Source organism: Pezoporus flaviventris, unplaced genomic scaffold (assembly GCF_033815535.1).
Source record: "Pezoporus flaviventris isolate CSIRO_AGI_PZ_B2104156 unplaced genomic scaffold, CSIRO_AGI_Pfla_v1 ptg000021l, whole genome shotgun sequence".
Classification (NCBI taxonomy): domain Eukaryota; kingdom Metazoa; phylum Chordata; class Aves; order Psittaciformes; family Psittacidae; genus Pezoporus; species Pezoporus flaviventris.
The window spans coordinates 12,554,451-12,573,130 of NW_026892569.1; the positions used below are offsets into that span (position 1 = coordinate 12,554,451).

At 47.7% G+C, this 18,680-nt stretch overlaps 1 protein-coding gene across 5 annotated transcripts in view; it reads right to left on the bottom strand.

The window, feature by feature from the left end:
* GRIP2 (glutamate receptor interacting protein 2) overlaps nucleotides 1-18,680 on the bottom strand; it is a 240,581-nt gene that overhangs the window by 32,583 nt on the left and 189,318 nt on the right. For all 5 annotated transcript variants that reach the window (XM_061456089.1, XM_061456090.1, XM_061456092.1 and 2 more), the window contains exons 5-12: nucleotides 17,084-17,170; nucleotides 16,716-16,791; nucleotides 16,023-16,168; nucleotides 11,226-11,373; nucleotides 10,361-10,530; nucleotides 6,222-6,347; nucleotides 5,203-5,355; nucleotides 4,823-5,009 (exon numbers count right to left, since the gene is read on the bottom strand). In XM_061456089.1, the coding sequence (XP_061312073.1) occupies nucleotides 4,823-5,009; nucleotides 5,203-5,355; nucleotides 6,222-6,347; nucleotides 10,361-10,530; nucleotides 11,226-11,373; nucleotides 16,023-16,168; nucleotides 16,716-16,791; nucleotides 17,084-17,170 (1,093 nt within the window). The remainder of the gene's footprint in view (nucleotides 1-4,822; nucleotides 5,010-5,202; nucleotides 5,356-6,221; nucleotides 6,348-10,360; nucleotides 10,531-11,225; nucleotides 11,374-16,022; nucleotides 16,169-16,715; nucleotides 16,792-17,083; nucleotides 17,171-18,680) is intronic.

The following is an 18,680-nucleotide window of genomic DNA, read 5'->3' on the forward strand; positions in this document are numbered from 1 at the left end:
CTTTTCTAAAAGTCAACACTATGGCCAAGAGATGAGAGTGATAAATGCAAGGGCATGTGCCCTTTGACCCTATCCTACCCTATTTCCATGTGCCCGCACACTCTGAAACCCAATGGCACTGAAAATCACAGATTCCTCTGCTTAATATATGCCTAATACTGAAGCTACAATCCAATGAATCCACTGAAACGTCTCAGTAAATTGGATAATCATTTATCCCTTGCAATTCTGGAAGCCAAATGTACATTGATACCTTTTAACTGCCTCAAAAGACCAATATTACTCTGATGTGAAAGCTCACCACAGCTGGCCCTTTGGGGGTTTTGGTTTAGATCATCAGGGGAAGAAAATAACGATGGCAAGGCTACGTTGGAGAGATGCTGCTACACCATGGTTTGGCTATACATGGTTTGTCTCTTGGGATCCCTCTATTCATAGGCAAGGCTTTTTCACACATGAACCACTACATTCACTATCCACCCTCTCCTTTATTGATACATACACTGCAACATCAGCAAGACAGGATCTCCCACAGTTAACCTGAGCTGGCCCATGGCTCTACAAAACCAAGTGCAGTGTTCCCTGTGGCTGGCCATGGGCAATTGCTCATCTTCCTTCTTCTCCATACTCTCCACCACTTGTTTGTTAGAACCACACCTTTTCTGCTCGTCGCCTGTCTACAAGGCTGCCACTTGAGCAGCGCTTAGGAAACCATTCTTCTTCCATCAACAGGAGCTACAGACTGGTCTCCAAAATAGGTTGAGGGTTATGGGAACAAATCTAGGGTTCACCTCAATATTTGGAGTTGGTTTACCACAAAGGTTTCCCAGAAGGCATCAGCTATCCTGTTTTGAGCCTTCTCCAGAGAACTTTTAGTCCCCTTCTTCTTAACGATCAAGCACATCCTTCATCCTCCCCTTTCTACATGTCAGCTTCCACTCATACTTCGTGGTAGACAGCTTGGTTTTTACTAAACCCTTCCAGCCACTATTCATCACTCACACCCAATTCAACTGTAAGAAAATGTGGTACCACAGCTTCCAGGCACACAAAGACAACATCAAAGGCAATGGGCACTGGCACGGTATGATTCACCTCCAAACAACAGGATGTTATGTAAAAGGCCAGGTTAAGAAGAGAAGAATCAAAAGCAAGAAAAATGCACAAGCACAACAGTTTTTGCTGGTGGCCCATCAAAAGCTGAGATATGAACAAGCTTGGAGAGAGCCTAAGGAGGTGATTTTGCTGGTAGGAAGGTATTAACTTGCAGTATATTTACACTGCTGCCTGAGTCCATGTCATCCATGGAGAAACACTGGCTATTTTATGAGATGTCCATTCAGAATTGTTTGCCCAAGGAGACTTGGATTAGGACAGACAGCTCCATGGGGTATAAATGAATCCACCCTTATGAATAAATTATATCAAGTTTAATTACATTCCTTTACTGGACTTGTGGTTATGCAGCCACACAGACGCACTTGGAAATACCCGCTTATAGATCTGAAGATGGCAAGAAGCACGACAGAGATGCCTACCCCAGCACCAAGAGCTCTCTTGCTATGGCCACAATGCACCTTTCAGAGACACCGACAGCTGCCTCACACAGTCATCACTGTCATTTCAAGCTCACACAAGACACAGTCCATTTTGGCACCATTGTTTCAGCTACGAGGGCTGGGAGATCACAGGATACTTTTACACAGCATCAAAGCAAACGTTTGCCACCTTTCCCACCTGAGCTGCCTCCTCACAAAAGACCCATTTCTTGTGTTTCTTCAGCCGTGGTGGATTTGCCTGGGTGTTTTACAGCCAATAGCTCTCATAGGTGAAAAGTATTTCTTCTGTTATTAGCCCCAGTCAATCACGGCTGTTGAAGCCCTGGTCTTGCAGGCTTATAAAAGTTTGTGGAGTGAAGCTACAACCTTCTGGCTCCCTCTCTGAGTGCAAAGAGACCCAGCGTGCCTTGTTAACCCTTCACAATAATTCCAGGGACACCAGTTTCCTCTTGACGTGTGCTCTTGTGGTGGAAGCAGGGCCTGCGGAGCCAAGGCTCCTGCAAACCTCTCCTTGGCTCTGCTGTAAGGTCCTATGCAAACCTTTTAGATGGCTTTCCCAAAGAGAGGGCATTTATCTTGGAGATGTGCAGTCTAAGATCAGAGCTCACAAAGCGCTTTGAGATCATGAGAAAAGTGCATTAAAATCAGAAAGAACAAGAGTACAGGCATCTCCTGGAGTGAAAGACAGCCTTATGGATGCATTGAAGTCCATGATGGAAAAGTCTCCCTGGGGCTGCAGAGATTTGCATTTTGTCATAACTCATTCCTCAGGCTCAAAGGCAGCAACAGAGCAGCCAGACGCAGAGCAGTGCATATTCAAGCCTTAGGCAGGATATGCACTGAAGATCTCGCTCAGCATCATCAGGTTCTGCATGGTCCCTCCAGCCGTGGGGTGAGCGGCAGTAGCTGTGACCACAGCCACACATCACCAGCTGCAGAAACCCATTCATTGTGCCTTTACCTGTGTTGGAGTTGGCCTGCACAGGTCAGATGTGCACATCTGTGTGCGTATGTGTGCATGCTGGTGGGGGGGGGGGGGTCCCAGCTCCAAAAGATCAAAGCTTTGCTGTCACCCAGCTGCTAAATCTTCCTTTCACAAAGTATTCATGCTTAAAAGCCATAAGTACCATGATCAAACAACTGTGTCTGAGCAGAGCTAGAAAACATGTAACTCAGCAGCAAGCATTGATTTTGGATACCTGGATGGAGAAGCCAGATACTCTCCCACTGCCATCAATGACAGCAGGGGGAGGAAAGACACAAAAAGTGCATGTTCCAAGACAACAAAGAGGGGACATCAGCCATCTTCCTATTCCACCCAACCTGCTGATAACAGGGGCTGAATCACTGTCCCATTTAGAGCCCAAAGGCTTCATCTTGCACCCAGGAAACAAAACCACAGGTGGGGCAGGAAAGTTATTAGAGGCTATTGGCTCTAAACCAAATCACAAGTCAGGAACTCAAGAGCTTTTGCTACAAACTACTACGTGCCATGAAGTAGTAATACATGAGAGGCAGCTCAGCCTCCCTGAAAGTAGGGTGATGCCATCCTCCTCCCTGGTAATACTACTCAGACTTGCTAGATAACCAAGAGGCAGCTCCTATATGGCAAGCCAGGTATGAACAAAGCTATTGTGGATCATGCACTTGTACAACAGCACATTCAGACTGACAGGTCTTGCACAGGGGTGTGTGAACATGCAAGAGAAACCCTGGCAGCTAATCCTGATCCCTGTGCCCCCATTGCTCACCCTCTTCTGCAAAGAGCAACAACTGCAGCACAAGAGCATAGCCCAGCCTCAGCCGAGAGCCCTTGGTATGGGGGAGAAAAACAGCTCTAATGGGCTGTAGGTAGAGCAGAACCTCTCAAGGGCAGGGACTAAGGTATCTAGAAAGGATGGAGCAAACAAGAGCAGCAAGAAACAAAAAGTGAAATGAAAACTGCCTTTTCCACCTTGCTGCAAGCCCACAGCACTCATCAAAGGTGGGGAGGAAAGACTGCTTCCCTGCCAGCTCGGAAGAGCAGCATGGTCTAGGGGAGGACTAAATACACTGCAGTGATTTAATCCCCAAATCAAATGCAGGCTGTGAACACAGGGAAGATTGCTCCCTGGCACCAGAAAGCAGCCAAGAGAACACGAGTCCTGCTGGGTGGGCAGCCGAGAGGGAGAGCAGCCTGGGTGAAACATTAGAGCCAAGCAAGATTGCACTGCGAGTGTCTGCTTTTGCTCCAGGTTTGGCATGAGGATAAAGCAAAGCCAGGCGGATTTCAGCACATCTCCCTTGTCCCCTGGGACAGCAGGCTTTGTTTTTATAAAAGGAGTTTGGTGCTTTGCAAGGTGAGCCAAGTTCACCCTGGTAATTGAGGATAAAAACACCATCACCTTCATTTTTAAACAAACAAAAAGGCACTAAAGGCTTCTGAAATCTCCTTTAACCTGCATAGTCAGGACAAGTGTTTTTCTCTGCCAGCCCCTTGTCCCTCTCCTCCTACAAACAGCAGCCTCTGCTTCAGCCGCCTGGAGAAGCTGCTCTGCATAGCAAGGACCTGCATTTCCTTTTGCAGACACCTTCCCTTCTGTACAACTCCCCCATGTCTGTGTCCCCAGCCAGGGCTGGCTTAGGGACACAAAACATCACCCCCCTCTGATGGGGCCCTCCAAGACTTCCCTGGAGGAGTCATTGCTCCCAGTATCCCAGGGAGTGACACGCAGCAGTTAATGCTGCTCCTCCATTCTGCTCTTTTCCCAGCATCGTAAAGCTGAAAGCAAGAGTGCTTAAATGCAGCACCTACCTGCACCTCAATCAGAGCCCTCCTCTGCACATCAAAATTGGCTTTAAGGAAAACTTACATAGCCAGGCTCTACTACGATGAAACCAGGCAGAAAACGCTTTGCTGGACCCATTAGTTTAGATCTTTCCCCTTTCTGCACCAAGATAAAAGCTTTATCTTTCCAACAAGAAAGAACCCCAACAAGGAATGGGAATGGCACTCTCACACAGACACACGCTCCCTTCCTCCTCCTCCTCCTCCCAGAACAGCCGCAGCCTGGTGCCAAGACGTTCACCTGGGATGCGAGGGAGGCCACGGTCAGCCGACGAGTGCAGAAATGGCAGTGACAGTAAACCATGCCCAGTGAAGAATGGGAGATATTACAAGGATGAGAGTAAATATCTAAATGAGCCTCTGAGGAGAGAAAACAAACCAAACCATGAAATGTTCAGCAGCAGCACCATCAGCATCCAAGGGCAAGGTCTCTAACCTCTCTGCCGGGCTGTCAGGCTCAATAAAACGGACGAGAGGTGGGGAAGACAGGGTTTCAGTAGCAAAGATGCCTCCCTGGAGCTGAAGTCCGAAGCCATTCAAAGGGTCTCCCCTGAGCACCACCTCTGTCGTCTCCGTGTGGACTATCTGCCCGCCAGGACCCACTGTGCTGGAGGCCAGTGACACTGAGAGGGGGAGAGAGGCAGAAAGTCAGGGTATGGTCAGTGCAGCAGATCTGGTCGCAGACCTTGGTGGGGCAGTGATGGAGACAGTGACTGACAGTGCTGAGATTGCGGTTACACCGTGGCTATGGTCAACGCTAAGGACAGCAAGGCAAGCGTGCACACCCCATCCAACCCAGCCCTCCATCATGCTTACGTGAGCTCTTGTGCTCCTTCTTCTTCTGCCTCCTCCTCAGCATGGTGGTGCGGGGGCTCATGGGGTGGGAGCTGCGAGGTAGCGTGTTCGAGTTCTGGCACGGGAAGCCCTGTGCGTTCATGGTGGGAGACGAGAAGTTGGCAGCCACCAGAGCTGGGGAAATACAGAGCGTGTTAAGGGCACGCACTACGAGGTGCAGCAGTGGGGTCACCTCACAGGGTTCATCAAACACCTATAGGGTTCAGACCACCTCTTCCTTCACAGCTCCAGGACTCAAGACAAGACCTTGTCGTAGGCTTGCAGCTCCAGGAGAGCTGTGAGGGTGGGCCTGGACCCCAAATGGACATTGCTTTTTGGTGTGCTGGGCTGCCTGTCACTGCAGCATTCAGGCCAATGGGTGAGAAATGCATCACAGATGCAGGGCAGCCAACAGGAGGTTGGCACGATGGCACTAATGAACCTTAAATACATACAAAGAGAAACCACAGCTTGAACTTGAGCTGCTGGGCCAGTGGGCTGCCCTGTTTGCTTCGGACACTGCAATGTTTCCTCCTCCCTATCTTATTGCCATAGTACAAGAAACCTGGGGCTGCACAGAGCCTGCGTCCTGCAGGAGGTGGGTTTATAGATTTTGAAGCAGACAAAATCCTGTTGCTAACTTGTTGTGTGGCATCAGGGCTGAGCTGGGTGTGTTGTCATATCGCATTCCCACACAGCAGCAGAGATGCCTTCCTCGTCCCACTCATTTCTGCTATAAGAAACCAGGCACTGGGGTGTGGGGGTAGAGGATGGGAGCATGGGTCTGCCCAGCACCCTGCTTTGGTTGCAGTTACCAGGTCTGTGCTGGGCTGCAGATACTGATTTTGTACCTCAACACTGGACCTGTGGAAACAGACCCAGGTGACCAAGAAGGAAACAAGTGACAAGGCAGGCTATGGAGCTGGGTATTAAGGAAAAGGAGGGGCACAACATGAATGAACATATGCAGGGATGGGGGCAATGCCATGCACTGAGGTTACATTTGCAGTAATCCTGTCCAGCCGCCTGGTTCCAAGTGGGTGTCTTGCAGTGCCCAGGGTGGTGGGTGTGACAGTAGTTGACGCAGGGGTCCCAGCAGTGGTGGTGGTCACTCTTCTGCACCTTGACTGATGGCACCCAAGAGGGCAGAAATCGCCACAGACAGGAAGGAGAAATAAGAAAGAAAAGGTAAGAAGCATGAGCCAGGAGGTTGTAGGAAAGAGCCTCATCCTGGCTCTGAACACATCAGAGTGCGTCAAGCAGCAGCAACATCCTTATGTAACCTCATGACACTTGATGCAAAGTGGCAGAGATCCACCCCTTCCCCATAAAAACCTCTGCATCCTGCGCCCATGGCCTGACTGAGCCATGCTGAGAGCACACAGATGTCATTACCATTTGCAGTCTGCTGTGTGAGATGCAGAAGCTCCATCCAGCCACAGGCTTCCCATTGGGGCCCCTTAAGTGTTACCTGACAGTACCAGGGAAACCTCCTTGTGCTGTTTCCCACCTTGCTGCCCTCCCTGGGACAGGGCTCAACACCTTTTACACATGCCAAGGAATGCTTTGCTTAGCATCAATGTTTGGTTGTTTAGCGGCTGCTCTTGGCTGGGAATGCACATATGGATGAAACAGAGGAGCAGCAGAGGGCTGCCTCCAGCTCACCAGAACAAAAGGGACTTGATCACTGCTGCTTAAGGCAGTTACAGAGGGCCACCGACACAGGAAAAGATGTCAAGAGTGTGGAATCCCTTAAATTAAACATGACGCCAACATGGCAGACTGTTCACGGGCACACAGCTGCTTTAACTTCAACCCTAACCCCAGCCCAGACACGTTGGCAGGAATCTGCTGCAGCCTGACAGCAATCATCTGGAAATCCCTTGTCCCAGGAACTGTGGCTTTGCAACACCGAGTCACGATGCCACAGGTCTCCTCTGAAGCGCCCCACAGTGGACCAGGTCCCTTGTCTGTTCTCACTGACGCTCCTTTAGCACAGCGTCAGTTTGGTCCTTCCTCACCCAACAGCGCAGGGGGTTCTCTCCTGAATCTCTAGCACCATGCTGTCTGGATCTGTTTTCTTCTGAGAGGAATCACTGGCTAATGAGCAAGACTGCGAGCATCTGTTTTTATTCAGCTAAGCATGAGCAGCATCTCACAGCAGGGGCATCACTGCAGCCACGAGTTATCCCAGAGCTCTTAACCTTGCACCCACGTGCACTGACTGACAACACCCTCCCCAGGATGAGATCTCCTCCAGGCTCTGTGTTCTCCAAGCAGGCAGAAATGCCACCAGCACTGGCACTTTCAGAGCTGCCTACAAGTGCAAACCTGGCACAAGGACTCAGATTATTGAGTGAGTCCACCCAGAGATCTCATCTAAAGGTCATCTGTAAGTGCCTTTAACAGTGGAAATCCATTCTGTGTGCATGCATCATAAGCATCAAATCATTTAGGTCAGGTTTGCCAACCAATAGAGTGATTGTATTTAGCCTGCTAAACATTCAATGAGTTTAGCACTTAGTCTATCAAGCTCTTGAAAAATACACTTCCAGCTCTGAGGCTTTTATTTGTGGATTTAAAAGCAAATTCAGAGCCAGGCAGCTTTTAAAAACAAAAATCAAATTAATACATGTAGCTATAGCGAGACAAAAAGGAAAGTGCTTAACAAAATTAAACACTTTGAACATGAGGGACAGGGCTTACGGGCATATATACAAAATCATTTAATCCATTTATAGTAATTAAAGCCATTTGTCTATAAATTCTTAGCACATATCTGACAACAGAAAGAAAAGCACTTTTGAAACTCAGATGTCAGTGCATTTGGGAAGAGAAGAGATGTTGGACAATTCGGTGATAAAACCATCAGCCTTCCCTAAGCTTTCACACATCATCCCTGCCTGAGGAAACCCATCCATCCCAGCACCACTCCTGGGCACCATCTGCTCCTGTTGGTCTTGTGAGCAGGGCATAATCCTCTCCCAAACTCTCCAAATACCCCTAGAGCCATGGAACTGTTGGAACAAGTCCAGAGGAGGCCACGAGGATGATCAGGGGACTGGAGCACCTCCTGTATGAAGACAGGCTGAGGAAGTTGGGGCTGTTCAGCCTGGAGAAGAGAAGGCTGCATGGAGACCTCAGAGCAGCCTTCCAGTATCTGAAGGGGTCCTATAGGGATGCTGGGGAGGGACTCTTCATTATGGACTGTAGTGACAGGACAAGGGGTAATGGGTTCAACAGGTTAAACAGGGGAGGTTTAGACTGGATATAAGGAAGAAGTTCTTTCCTGTTAGGGTGGTGAGGCACTGGAATGGGTTGCCCAGGGAAGCTGTGAATGCTCCATCCCTGGCAGTGTTCAAGGCCAGGTTGGACAGAGCCTTGGGTGCCATGGTTTAGTGTGAGGTGTCCCTGCCCATGGCAGGGGGGTTGGAACTGGATGATCTTAAGGTCCTTTCCAACCCTAACTATTCTATGATTCTAAATCCCTGCTTCAGCATCAGGCTGTATTCTTGCACGGCTGCTGCAGCTTCAGCTCCCTCTGCACCTCCTCAATAACCAGATTCTAACTGCATGAGAGGCTGCTATTGAAAAACATAGTACCAAGCCCCATACAGGCACACGCTGGAACGGCTGAACTGCACCGCAAGTGCTCAACAGAGTCTGCACAGTCTCCTCTCCTCATCTGCTACCCCCAGGTTTCACTCTCTTGGCAATCATGACAGTTTGCTTCTGCATGGCCCACTTTTCCTTACTGCCCCTGGTTGTTTCCCTAAACCCCAAGCAAGCAGCCTGTGGAGCTGGCATTTGGCACCACGAGCAGAAGGCAATGCCTATCCCAGGTCCAAACGCAGTTTTGGTCAGCCTTGGTGCAGTTCCTCTGCTGCTCACTATGGCGGTTACACCACTGAGGAGCACTGCTCCTCCTGCCCAAAGTGCTCTCCTTCATGTTTCCACCACCCCCATCAGCACTGCTGAAGGCTCAAGCCCAAGCAGTGGTCTCCAACCACAGAGGTCTCTCTGCCTTCTAACAGCCACATGGATGAACAGCATCCTTCCCTGCGATCCCCAACCATCTAAAGTGAAAACAGTTGTTATACCCCTTATTTTCCCTATTCATGTGTTGCAGCTCTTGTCCCAAGTTTATGTTCTGCATTTCTATCACAGCAAACTGATCTGATGTATGGAGGTTTGGGTAAACAGGTCCTGAACACACCGAGCTGTCCTTTCATGGATCCTTCTTCTCCTGAGCTGCTGCTGAATTAATGTATTTTGAATGAAGATTAGGAGCAGGGCACTAATGGAAGGAGGAGAATAGCTCATTTTAACAGCCATTGAAAAAGGATTATAGCTTTCCATTTTTTCTTGGGCACAAAGGTCAAGTCATCCACCCCCCTTGTTAAACTGCTTCGATTCTGCACAAATTGGACTGGACATGCAAGAGATTTAATTCTAGACATGGAGATGTTATTAGATTTTATGTTTCACTGCATCATGTTAAAGAAGACAACACAGATACTTTCCTCCTCTCTCCAAACTGCCCAAGAAGTGAATGGAGAAAAGAGCTGTGCCCAGGGCTACTGTGCACAGTATCATTAAAGACACAAGTGACTGACAATGGTTGCAAAAGGGGCAGTTACAGATGCAACCACCCTGCCGATGGCTGATCAGACACAGCTGTCACTCAAAACAGGCTGGTCTGGAGGATGCTTACAGATTAGTTTCCTATGGAGGTCCAGCAGGACCCTGCCTAGCTACTGACAAAGCCATACTGGGCATCAGCAAATGAAATCTCAGCTTGGAAATACATTTGCTAGCACCAAGGTTGCTTTTTATCCCTCTCCATTAAAGTCTCTTATCTGAGGTACTAAGGAAGCAGTTTGCACAGCACTCAGCACTGCCAAACTGTGGGATTCCCAACTCCAATTTCCCCATTCAAGCACAGATGTTACCTTTTTTTCCCTATTCACATCCTTGAAGAACATCATCTAATCACATGCATTTCATCAAAACATCATTTTTTTTCCCCTCCACAGATGTCTCTGGAGTCTGTTGCCAGCATTCAAAAGCAGCAAGAACCCCAGTAGGGACCTCAAGTGAGTTTTGAGGGCGACCAACAGTGTTTGCAGAGAGGACTCACCTGTTTCAGGAGGTTTCAAAGGCAGCCTGCTTTGGTGAACAGGTAATATCTCCAACTTCACGTTTTCTGAAGTGGCAGCTAAAAGCTGAGTTGCCTCTAACAAGGAGCAGTGCTCTGTGCTCGTGCCATCAATGGAGAGAATATGGTCACCAACATGCAGCGCGCCACATCTGCAAAGGAAACAGCAAGAGAGGTAATTACACACATGGCCAAAATCCATGTCCTTACACTTGGGGGCAGACACATGCAAAATTCAACCGTGAATTATGGTATGAAAGAAAATCACAGGAATTCACATGTCTTTTCTTACTTCCAATTAGAAACTTAGGTTCAAGCACTGCCCAAAATACCAACTAAGATGGTTCATGCTTGAGTCAGTGCTGAGGGTGGCTTGGAAAAGATCTTTTAAGCATTTAATAGTGCCTACTCAGTTAGTGGGCTTATGCAGCAGTGTAGATAACTCCTACAAGCCAAGAGTTCAGCTTAGCAACATGACTAACCACAACTAGGGGTGCATAACGGTTTGTCATCCTGTATCCCCATGTGAAGGGTGACTAGCTGACTTGCCCATCAGGAAAAGGCTCTAGCCAGAAGTTTCCAGAATAGGTTTTTGCCATTGCACAGCTCCAGGGCAGTCAGAGCTGAGGTTTTTAAATCAGAGCTCAGCTTTCACATGCACTGAGTTACATTCCTGCCCACTGAGGAGTGTCTACTGCTGTTGGGTCACATATTTTTAGTGCTAAGAACATGTGGACATGGGCATTTCTAGGAGAGGCAGCAAAGAATGGTATATAAGTAACAAGGGAAGAAAAAAGCAGCAGAGAACGGAAAAGCAGAGCTAGGAGCAGCGCGTTCAGATCTGTACCTGTCCACCACACTGGCAGGCTTGATCTTGTCGATGACAATGACCTGTTTGTTCCGGTGCATGGTTGTTGTCAGTGTGATTCCTAGCGTAGACCCCGGACTCTTTGCTATTTCAACTAGTAAAGGACCTGAAGCATTTGCTACAGTGTCTGTAAAACAAGAGAGCATCTGAAGACACTTTTCATACAGCCTTTCCCATTCCTAAAAGCAAGGGGTTGGCCAATAGGGCTGACTTGTCATGTATACCATCAGCGAACCTGTAGTTTGGACATCCTGCAGTCTGTGTCATGTCATAACTTAACAAAGATGTAAGCTATTTAAGAAGTAAATTCAAGAAGCAGAACTGATTCTGCATAGAATATATATGCTAATGAAGACACAGTACAACAATTCACTCACGAAAACAACCCCCCTTGGGGTTAAATAGCAAGATCAAGGAAGAGATTGCTCAAAGGCAGCAGTCACATCAACAGCATTAAAAGCGCAAAAAAGGAAGATCAGAAGGACGTCACTGTTATGAGCTTCTTCCCAAGCAAGCAAGAAAGAAACAAGATCACACTCTCTGAAGTACTCAGAAGTCTTGTTTGCTGAAGACCAGCACACGAGTCAGTCAACTCCTCTGTGCTTCAGCACCAGCTTCAAAACATCACTGCACTGCTCATCCCAGCTCCTCCAGTGCGACAGTGGGAGCAGAGACACAGCACTGCCTACCCGCGTGCTTACAAAAGCCTCCTCTTCCCATCAGACAATACAGGAGTAACTCATCTTTAAAAGATGCACTTCTGCAAGAAGCTTAATAAGTGCTGAAAGGAAAACTATGAAACTCCTACCAAATTGCTCCTGTTAGCATAAGCCTGCACAACACCTATTCATCTCCTCTGGGGAAGGGGGAGGAAAAAGAAAGCCTGTGTCTCTGGCTGATTAGACAGAAATTCCCTCCACCTCTGTTACACGTTTGCTTCCAGATTACCTAAAGCCATCATAAAGAGGATGGATTCACAAACGTGTCATCACCGCCAGACATCCCACAACCAGCACCCTATGCATAGTTTTGACCCCCTCACAAAACCATTTCATGAAAACCCAGCCATCCACTTCGAAGGAAAGCCAGCAGAGCCCTCTGAAAGCTTGATGCCTCCTCAGCCCTTAATTATTCATAGTAAAGCTTTTCCCTTCCAGAGCTATGCTCCACTAAAAATGCTGATGCTACTTGGCTCCAAAACTTGATGCATGGCTCTTTCTTGCTCTCTGAGAAACGGAAGCATTAATGCAGGTCTCAGAAGCCGAGCTGCAGTGAGGTCCTTCCTGAGACTTGTTGGAGATGCTGAGTCTATGGAGACAGAAAACACCTTTGGAAATTTCCCCCTGGGATAAGGCAGGGGATGTTCAGGCTCTGGTGTACTCACAGTGCCCTTTTTCCTAGCGGAGGAAGGAGGAAGAATGAGCAATGTTAAAGGTTATGTAGCCTTCAAATAAAACACTGTTTATTCTCTGTTGAAACAGACCACTGGAGAGGTCTGGAGGCCCTGGCAAAAAAGCACAGCCCCAGTTCAATCAAAAAGATGCACAAAGCAGCCAGTTAAAGCCTGTAGAAGGTGCACTTCAGCCTTCGTTAGCAAAGCAAGCACCAAGAGATTGAGGATCTCTTCCAAGAGTAAACACCAACTATGCCTTGGTTTTGCAGCCTATGTGTGTCCAGCACATATCCTCTGAGGAGGCACACAGACTTGCATTCCTCCAGCTGAAGGAAAGGAGTGAAAATAGAAGCTTGCTGGAGCAATAGACCTTCCTTTGCAAAGGAAATCCTTGCTCCTCTCAGTTTTACACAGCTTCCAAACTTATTGACTTTGCCAAGCGATTCCCAGGGGGGTCTCAGGACCATGGTGAGAAGAGTGAGCTCTGGGTTCATGCCAGAATGTAGGTTATCAATAAGACTGTAGGAAATCACTGTAGTCTTGCCTCCAGCCCAGTTCCTCCTCCCACCGCACAGAGCACAGACCACCCCTCTACCCCTTTTAATTCTCATCTCCAGTGGCATTGATAAGAATTGCTCCAAATCTATTTTATAGAGGCATTTGTTGAGGAAATACCAAGCCAAGCCTCTACTAATTATTCTAGGGAATGATTTGGCTCAAATCAAAGGTCAAGAGTCTGCAATTTAGCAGTATTTGTGAGGCGTGATTAACGTGGGGCTATTGCACCCAAGCTAATTTAAAAAGAAACACTGAGAGACCAGGGCAGGAATTGCAATAACCTTACTTAGGGATTCAATTGGCATTGCTGTTTTGGCACCATGAAGTGTTTCTGCACCATCACATGGCTGCAACTCACCCAGCAGCTGTGGAAAAGCCATCCCTGGCTCTCCTGTGTTTCACAGCAAATCTCACCCTACTCAAAGCAAATTCCCTTCTTGCAAGCCAAGAGAGCCTGAGAAGTTGTTCTGAAGGCTCAGGGTTCATGAGATACTCAACTCAGACTCTGCTCAGTGTGCAATGGTGGCCAGAAATCACGCTGTTGCAGAACAAGCATCACTGAGGCCAATGACACCAAGTTCAATGTGGATACAGCTGCTTGCATCATTCCTCTGGGGTTTTGTTACCAAGGAACAGGAAAACCCCATGGGCCTATGCTGCCTTCCATGGCTGTGCAGGTTTCCATGTAAGGGTTTGAAAGTGGTTTGCAAGCAATGAACTGTGCTTCCCAGAGGAGGAGGGTACCATGTTACAGATTGGAAAACTGAGGCACAACTGTCAATACATACTGGTTTAGTGGGTAGTAAGACAGGGTCCAGAAGACCCCTTTCCACCATGCTACTTCCAGCACCGGCTCTTCCCTTCCCTCATCATTTTCCTGTGGCTGGTAAAGAGAATGTCTGGAGCAGTTGTGATTTGGGGATGATACGCTCATCTCCCATTGCAGTTATTAGCTGTTGCCTGGCAAAACTGTCTGCAGGGATTGTTTTCAGCTACACATTCTGCGTCATCTTACCTTAAAAGAAAGCAGGGCGAGTATATCTCCTTACAGGGTGAGAGAGAAGAACTCTCTTTGCAGAAATTATCTAGGAAAGGGACTGGTTTTGCATCTTGGGAAGTATCTGGTTCACTGTATAGCAACACAAGATGGAGAATCACTGCATAAACCCCTGCCATCCCTCTGTGTTCACTCAACCCTAACAGTTTTAGGTGGGAGAGTTACTCAGGAAGAAATACCAAGACACCTTCGTGGCTTTTTTTGCTCCGAGTCATGTTAAAAAACAATCAACTTTCTGCAACACAGGCACCAGGGGATCACACAAACAACAGAACCAAAAAAGCCTCCCATTTCCCACGCACTATTAATTATTTGCTGCTGTTCGGACTTGACATCTCTGTGCACAATCCCCCTTTAAACCTGCCTACTCCCTCCCCAGGCAGGGCTGCCAGCCTGCATGGAGAGCAACAGACATTCCTTACCAACCATTGCAGAGTTACCACAATCACCATCATATAGAAAGGGAGCCTGGAGAAGCGAAGGGTCCTGGGAGATACTAGAGCAACTTCCAGTGCCTAAAGGGACAAACAGGAAAGCTGGAGAGGGGCTTTGGACGAGGGCCTGCAGGGACAGGCCAAGGGCAACTGCTTTAACCTGCCAGAGGGGAGATTGAGATGAGCTCTTAGGCAGAAGCTCTTCCCTGTGAGGGTGCTGAGGCGCTGGCACAGGGTGCCCAGAGAAGCTGTGGCTGCCCCATCCCTGGCAGTGTTCAAGGCCAGGTTGGACACAGGGGCTTGGAGCAAGCTGCTCTAGTGGAAGGTGTCCCTGCCCGAGGCAGGGGTTGGGGCTGGAGGAGCTTTAAGGTCCCTTCCAACACAAATCTCAGCTGCAGATCCTTTTCATTTCCCTCCTCACTGACAAACAGAAAACAACCTGCTACCACAGACTCCTATCCCTCATTGGATCCTAGGCTTAGATACGCTGGTTTGTGAGATCTGCAGAAAAGACTCCAACCTAGCCCAGCTTGCAGCTTCAGTGGAAGCAGAAACCCCTCTGGAGACATATATGCAACATCAAATCTAATGCACAGTTCAATGAGCTTCCAGAACCAGCACAGCTTCAGACTCTGTGGTAACCTTAAACTCACTAATGACAGTCCCTGCAGCAACAGCTGTGTATCACAAAGCCAGCTCCAAATGACTTTACAGTAGCTAATAATGAACCCTTTCCCAGGGCTTAAAACTAAAAATCAAGTGAAGAAAAGACCCACCAACCCTCCAAACCCTCAAACTTCATATCTACAGTGTAGAACACGTTTCAGAAACACTCATCCTCTGCCCTCCAGTAAATTCTGCCTTATTTGAGGTCACTCAGTTGATCACCCCTCATATATTTCTGAAGCAGATCTGAACTAATGCTTCTAAGAAAGGGAATAACTCCAGAATTAAGCAGGGTTAAAATACAGAGCAAACTCCAGCCGCATCAAGTCTGCGTGCTTGCAGTTCACTCTGCTGCACTCATTTAATAGCGGTATTTGCAGTGCTGGCACAGCACTCCAGGCCCCTTTTAACTCCAATTTCTCCTATTCCATCTTTGCCTACATTACAAAACCCCTCTTTTCCCCCTCCTCTAAAACCAGTCATCATTCCCATCAAGACACAAATGCATTCAACTAAGCCAGCTTTGAACTTTACCCCCTACACACCCATGTTGGCAGCGCATTGCTCAGCAATTTTTCCACTGAAACCGAGTATCCCGGTTACCGTGTCTAATCCCACATACTTCCCAGCAGTCAGAGCAAATGCCACCACACTCATCTTGGCCTTACCCATGATGGTCACATCGTACTCGATCTGGAAGAGAGCCTCCTGGCTGCACTGGCGCAGGATGTTGAGGGCATCAGCGTGGGTCATGCTGTGCAGAGGGATCCCATCCACACTCAGCAGCCTGTCCCCAATTTTCAAGGACCCTTCCCTGTAGAAAGCCATGAGAAAAAGACTTTTTTGTGTATATATATTTATTTGTATTTCATTTCTATACCTATACATAATATATATTTAATATTTTTTTTGTGTATATATATATGTGTGTGTATAGATACATACACACACACATATATAAAGTCAATTAGTCAATAGTTTGTGTTATTTATAGTATCAGCTCCATCACATTAAATTAGCAGCAGGAGAATAGATAGAAGCCTCCTGCTTTCCAACACAGCATCAGCTATTCATGTGTACAGGGTTAATTAAGAGGCTGCCTCTGGAAGAGGATTTTCTGCTTATAACTATAATCTCTACACATGGGTCAGCCTATGAGTACCAGATCCATCCTCCCTGCACACCACAGGTCCCACACCACCCACATCATTGCACACCACCCACATCATTGCACACCACCAGCACGAGAAGCCTTGTAGAGGCAAGCAAGGAGGACAAGCAGGACACACATCCAAAAGCACATTGAGGGCTGCTGGTCTGTGTGGTCAAAGCAGATATTGGAGGTGCGACACGAGCATTACCTGTCTGCTGGACCACCCGGCCTCACATAGGTGAGCACCAGCGGTCTGGACTTGTGCCAGTCTTCATGGGCTCCCCCTGTAATGAAACCAGGGAAGCCATAAGTCACTGGAGGTTTGAAAGGCTGAATGAGAGTGCTGAGAAAGGAGAGACATTTATCACGTAACAGCTGACACAGCCTGAAAGCAAAAAGACTGCCCTGGATTCAGCAGCCACAGTCCCTGATGGCTGCGTGGGATGCTGCCCAGGACACACTTTTGCTTCTTAGCTGAGGTTTATGATATTCACCTTCCTACATTTCTGTTCCTGCTTCCCAAATCACCTCTGCCAGTGCTTGTCCCCTCTGTTTTTCACTGGGGAAACTACTAACCTCTCAGCACGAAGCCAAAGCTGTTGCCTTCCTTGTAGAGAGACACCTCGATGGTTTTGGGAATAATGCCAGCACTGCTCTCTGGCACTGAAGGAAAAGAAGAAGACCCAGTTACCCCCAGATAAACCTTTTTCATGCCACCCTGCAAAATAATACCATAATTCATCCAAACAGCATTGAAATTGAAGTCCAGCCCAATACCCATATTGTACCTTCCCTGTTTGGATGCAGAGAATGCCCGACCCAGAACTGTGAACCTCCATCAGAGCCAACCATTGTGTTCCAGGATGATTTTGCCAGCTCAGTGTTGCGCATCTCCCCTCAAATTTGTCTTGGTTATACTCTGACATTCAAGTAAAGCCTTCTCGTTTATCAACTGGCTTTAATGCACTTGGCATTACTCAAAAGCCAGAAGCTTCTGCTGCAGATGGAAACTTGTTTAAAAGACCAGCAGCAGCGTAAAGAATCCAGTCACCAGCTGACCTTAAAGAAAATGAAAATCCTAAATCCTCAGTGCAAAAGGTTGGGTTTTGGTTTTTTTTCCCCTACTTCTTGTATTTTGAATTTAAAAAAAAAGATTAAGTGAATCTTTTAAACTGATCCTAGGGGCAATTCAGTAATTTTATGTTAAATACACAGTGCTATTTAAAGTTCAAAAGTAAAGAGAAAAAGAAAGAAACTGTTTCCATCCCTTGCCACCCCCTGCTATTTAATGATTTATTGAACTACTGCAGTGAACATGGGCCAATTTCCTCATCTTTCCCACCCAGAACTGCACGCAGCATTTCAGCATTGTCCCCTCCGAAAAGATCAATTCCTAATCTTCAAACCAAGTGCAGTGAATGGCCACAAGGATAACCATTAAAAAGCACAAAGAGCTTGACTGCAGGCTGGAGCTGAAGGATCCCTTAGGCACGTCCACACTAGCACTTCCCTTTGGCTCAGGAAGCAGTCCTGCACACTTGCCACCTGCACCCAAATTAGGGTTAAACTGACCCAAAAGACATCCAGGGGACACGTTACTTCCTTGCAGGCTTGCAGCCTTGGGAACCATAGGCAAGGCCAAATAAACCCCCAAAACACTGTCCCCCAGCTGCTGTCCACAGACTGCAGACAGTGACAGCCTAGAAATACTCCCGAAGGGAAAAGCTCAGGGCCCAGGAAGGTTCCCAGCTACAGGGCAATACTCACATACCAAGAAAAGGGTATAAAGCATCCACAATGAGTTCAGAAACCATCCAATTTCTGTCCTAAAGCATCCAAGCATGAAGTTCTGCAGCAGCCTTTCATAAGATTAGCGGCAAGCGTGGAAACCTAAGCTGGTGTCAGTGCAGGGCTTGGTTTATTTATGGAAGAGATGATATGACACAGTGGCCTGAAAACTAGGCATGGACTTGCAAAGTCTCTTCCAAAGCAGGAAATTACACAGTGGGGAGAAAAAAATCAAACACACAAGCACAAGCTATTGAATTGCACTATATTTCTACTCTCTGCCCAGGGAAAGAGAGAGAGATGGGTGCACACAGCAGTAACAAACTCTCATTGCAGGTAAAAGCCCACAAGGCAATAATGGACACTTCCCTCTATTTTGCAGTGC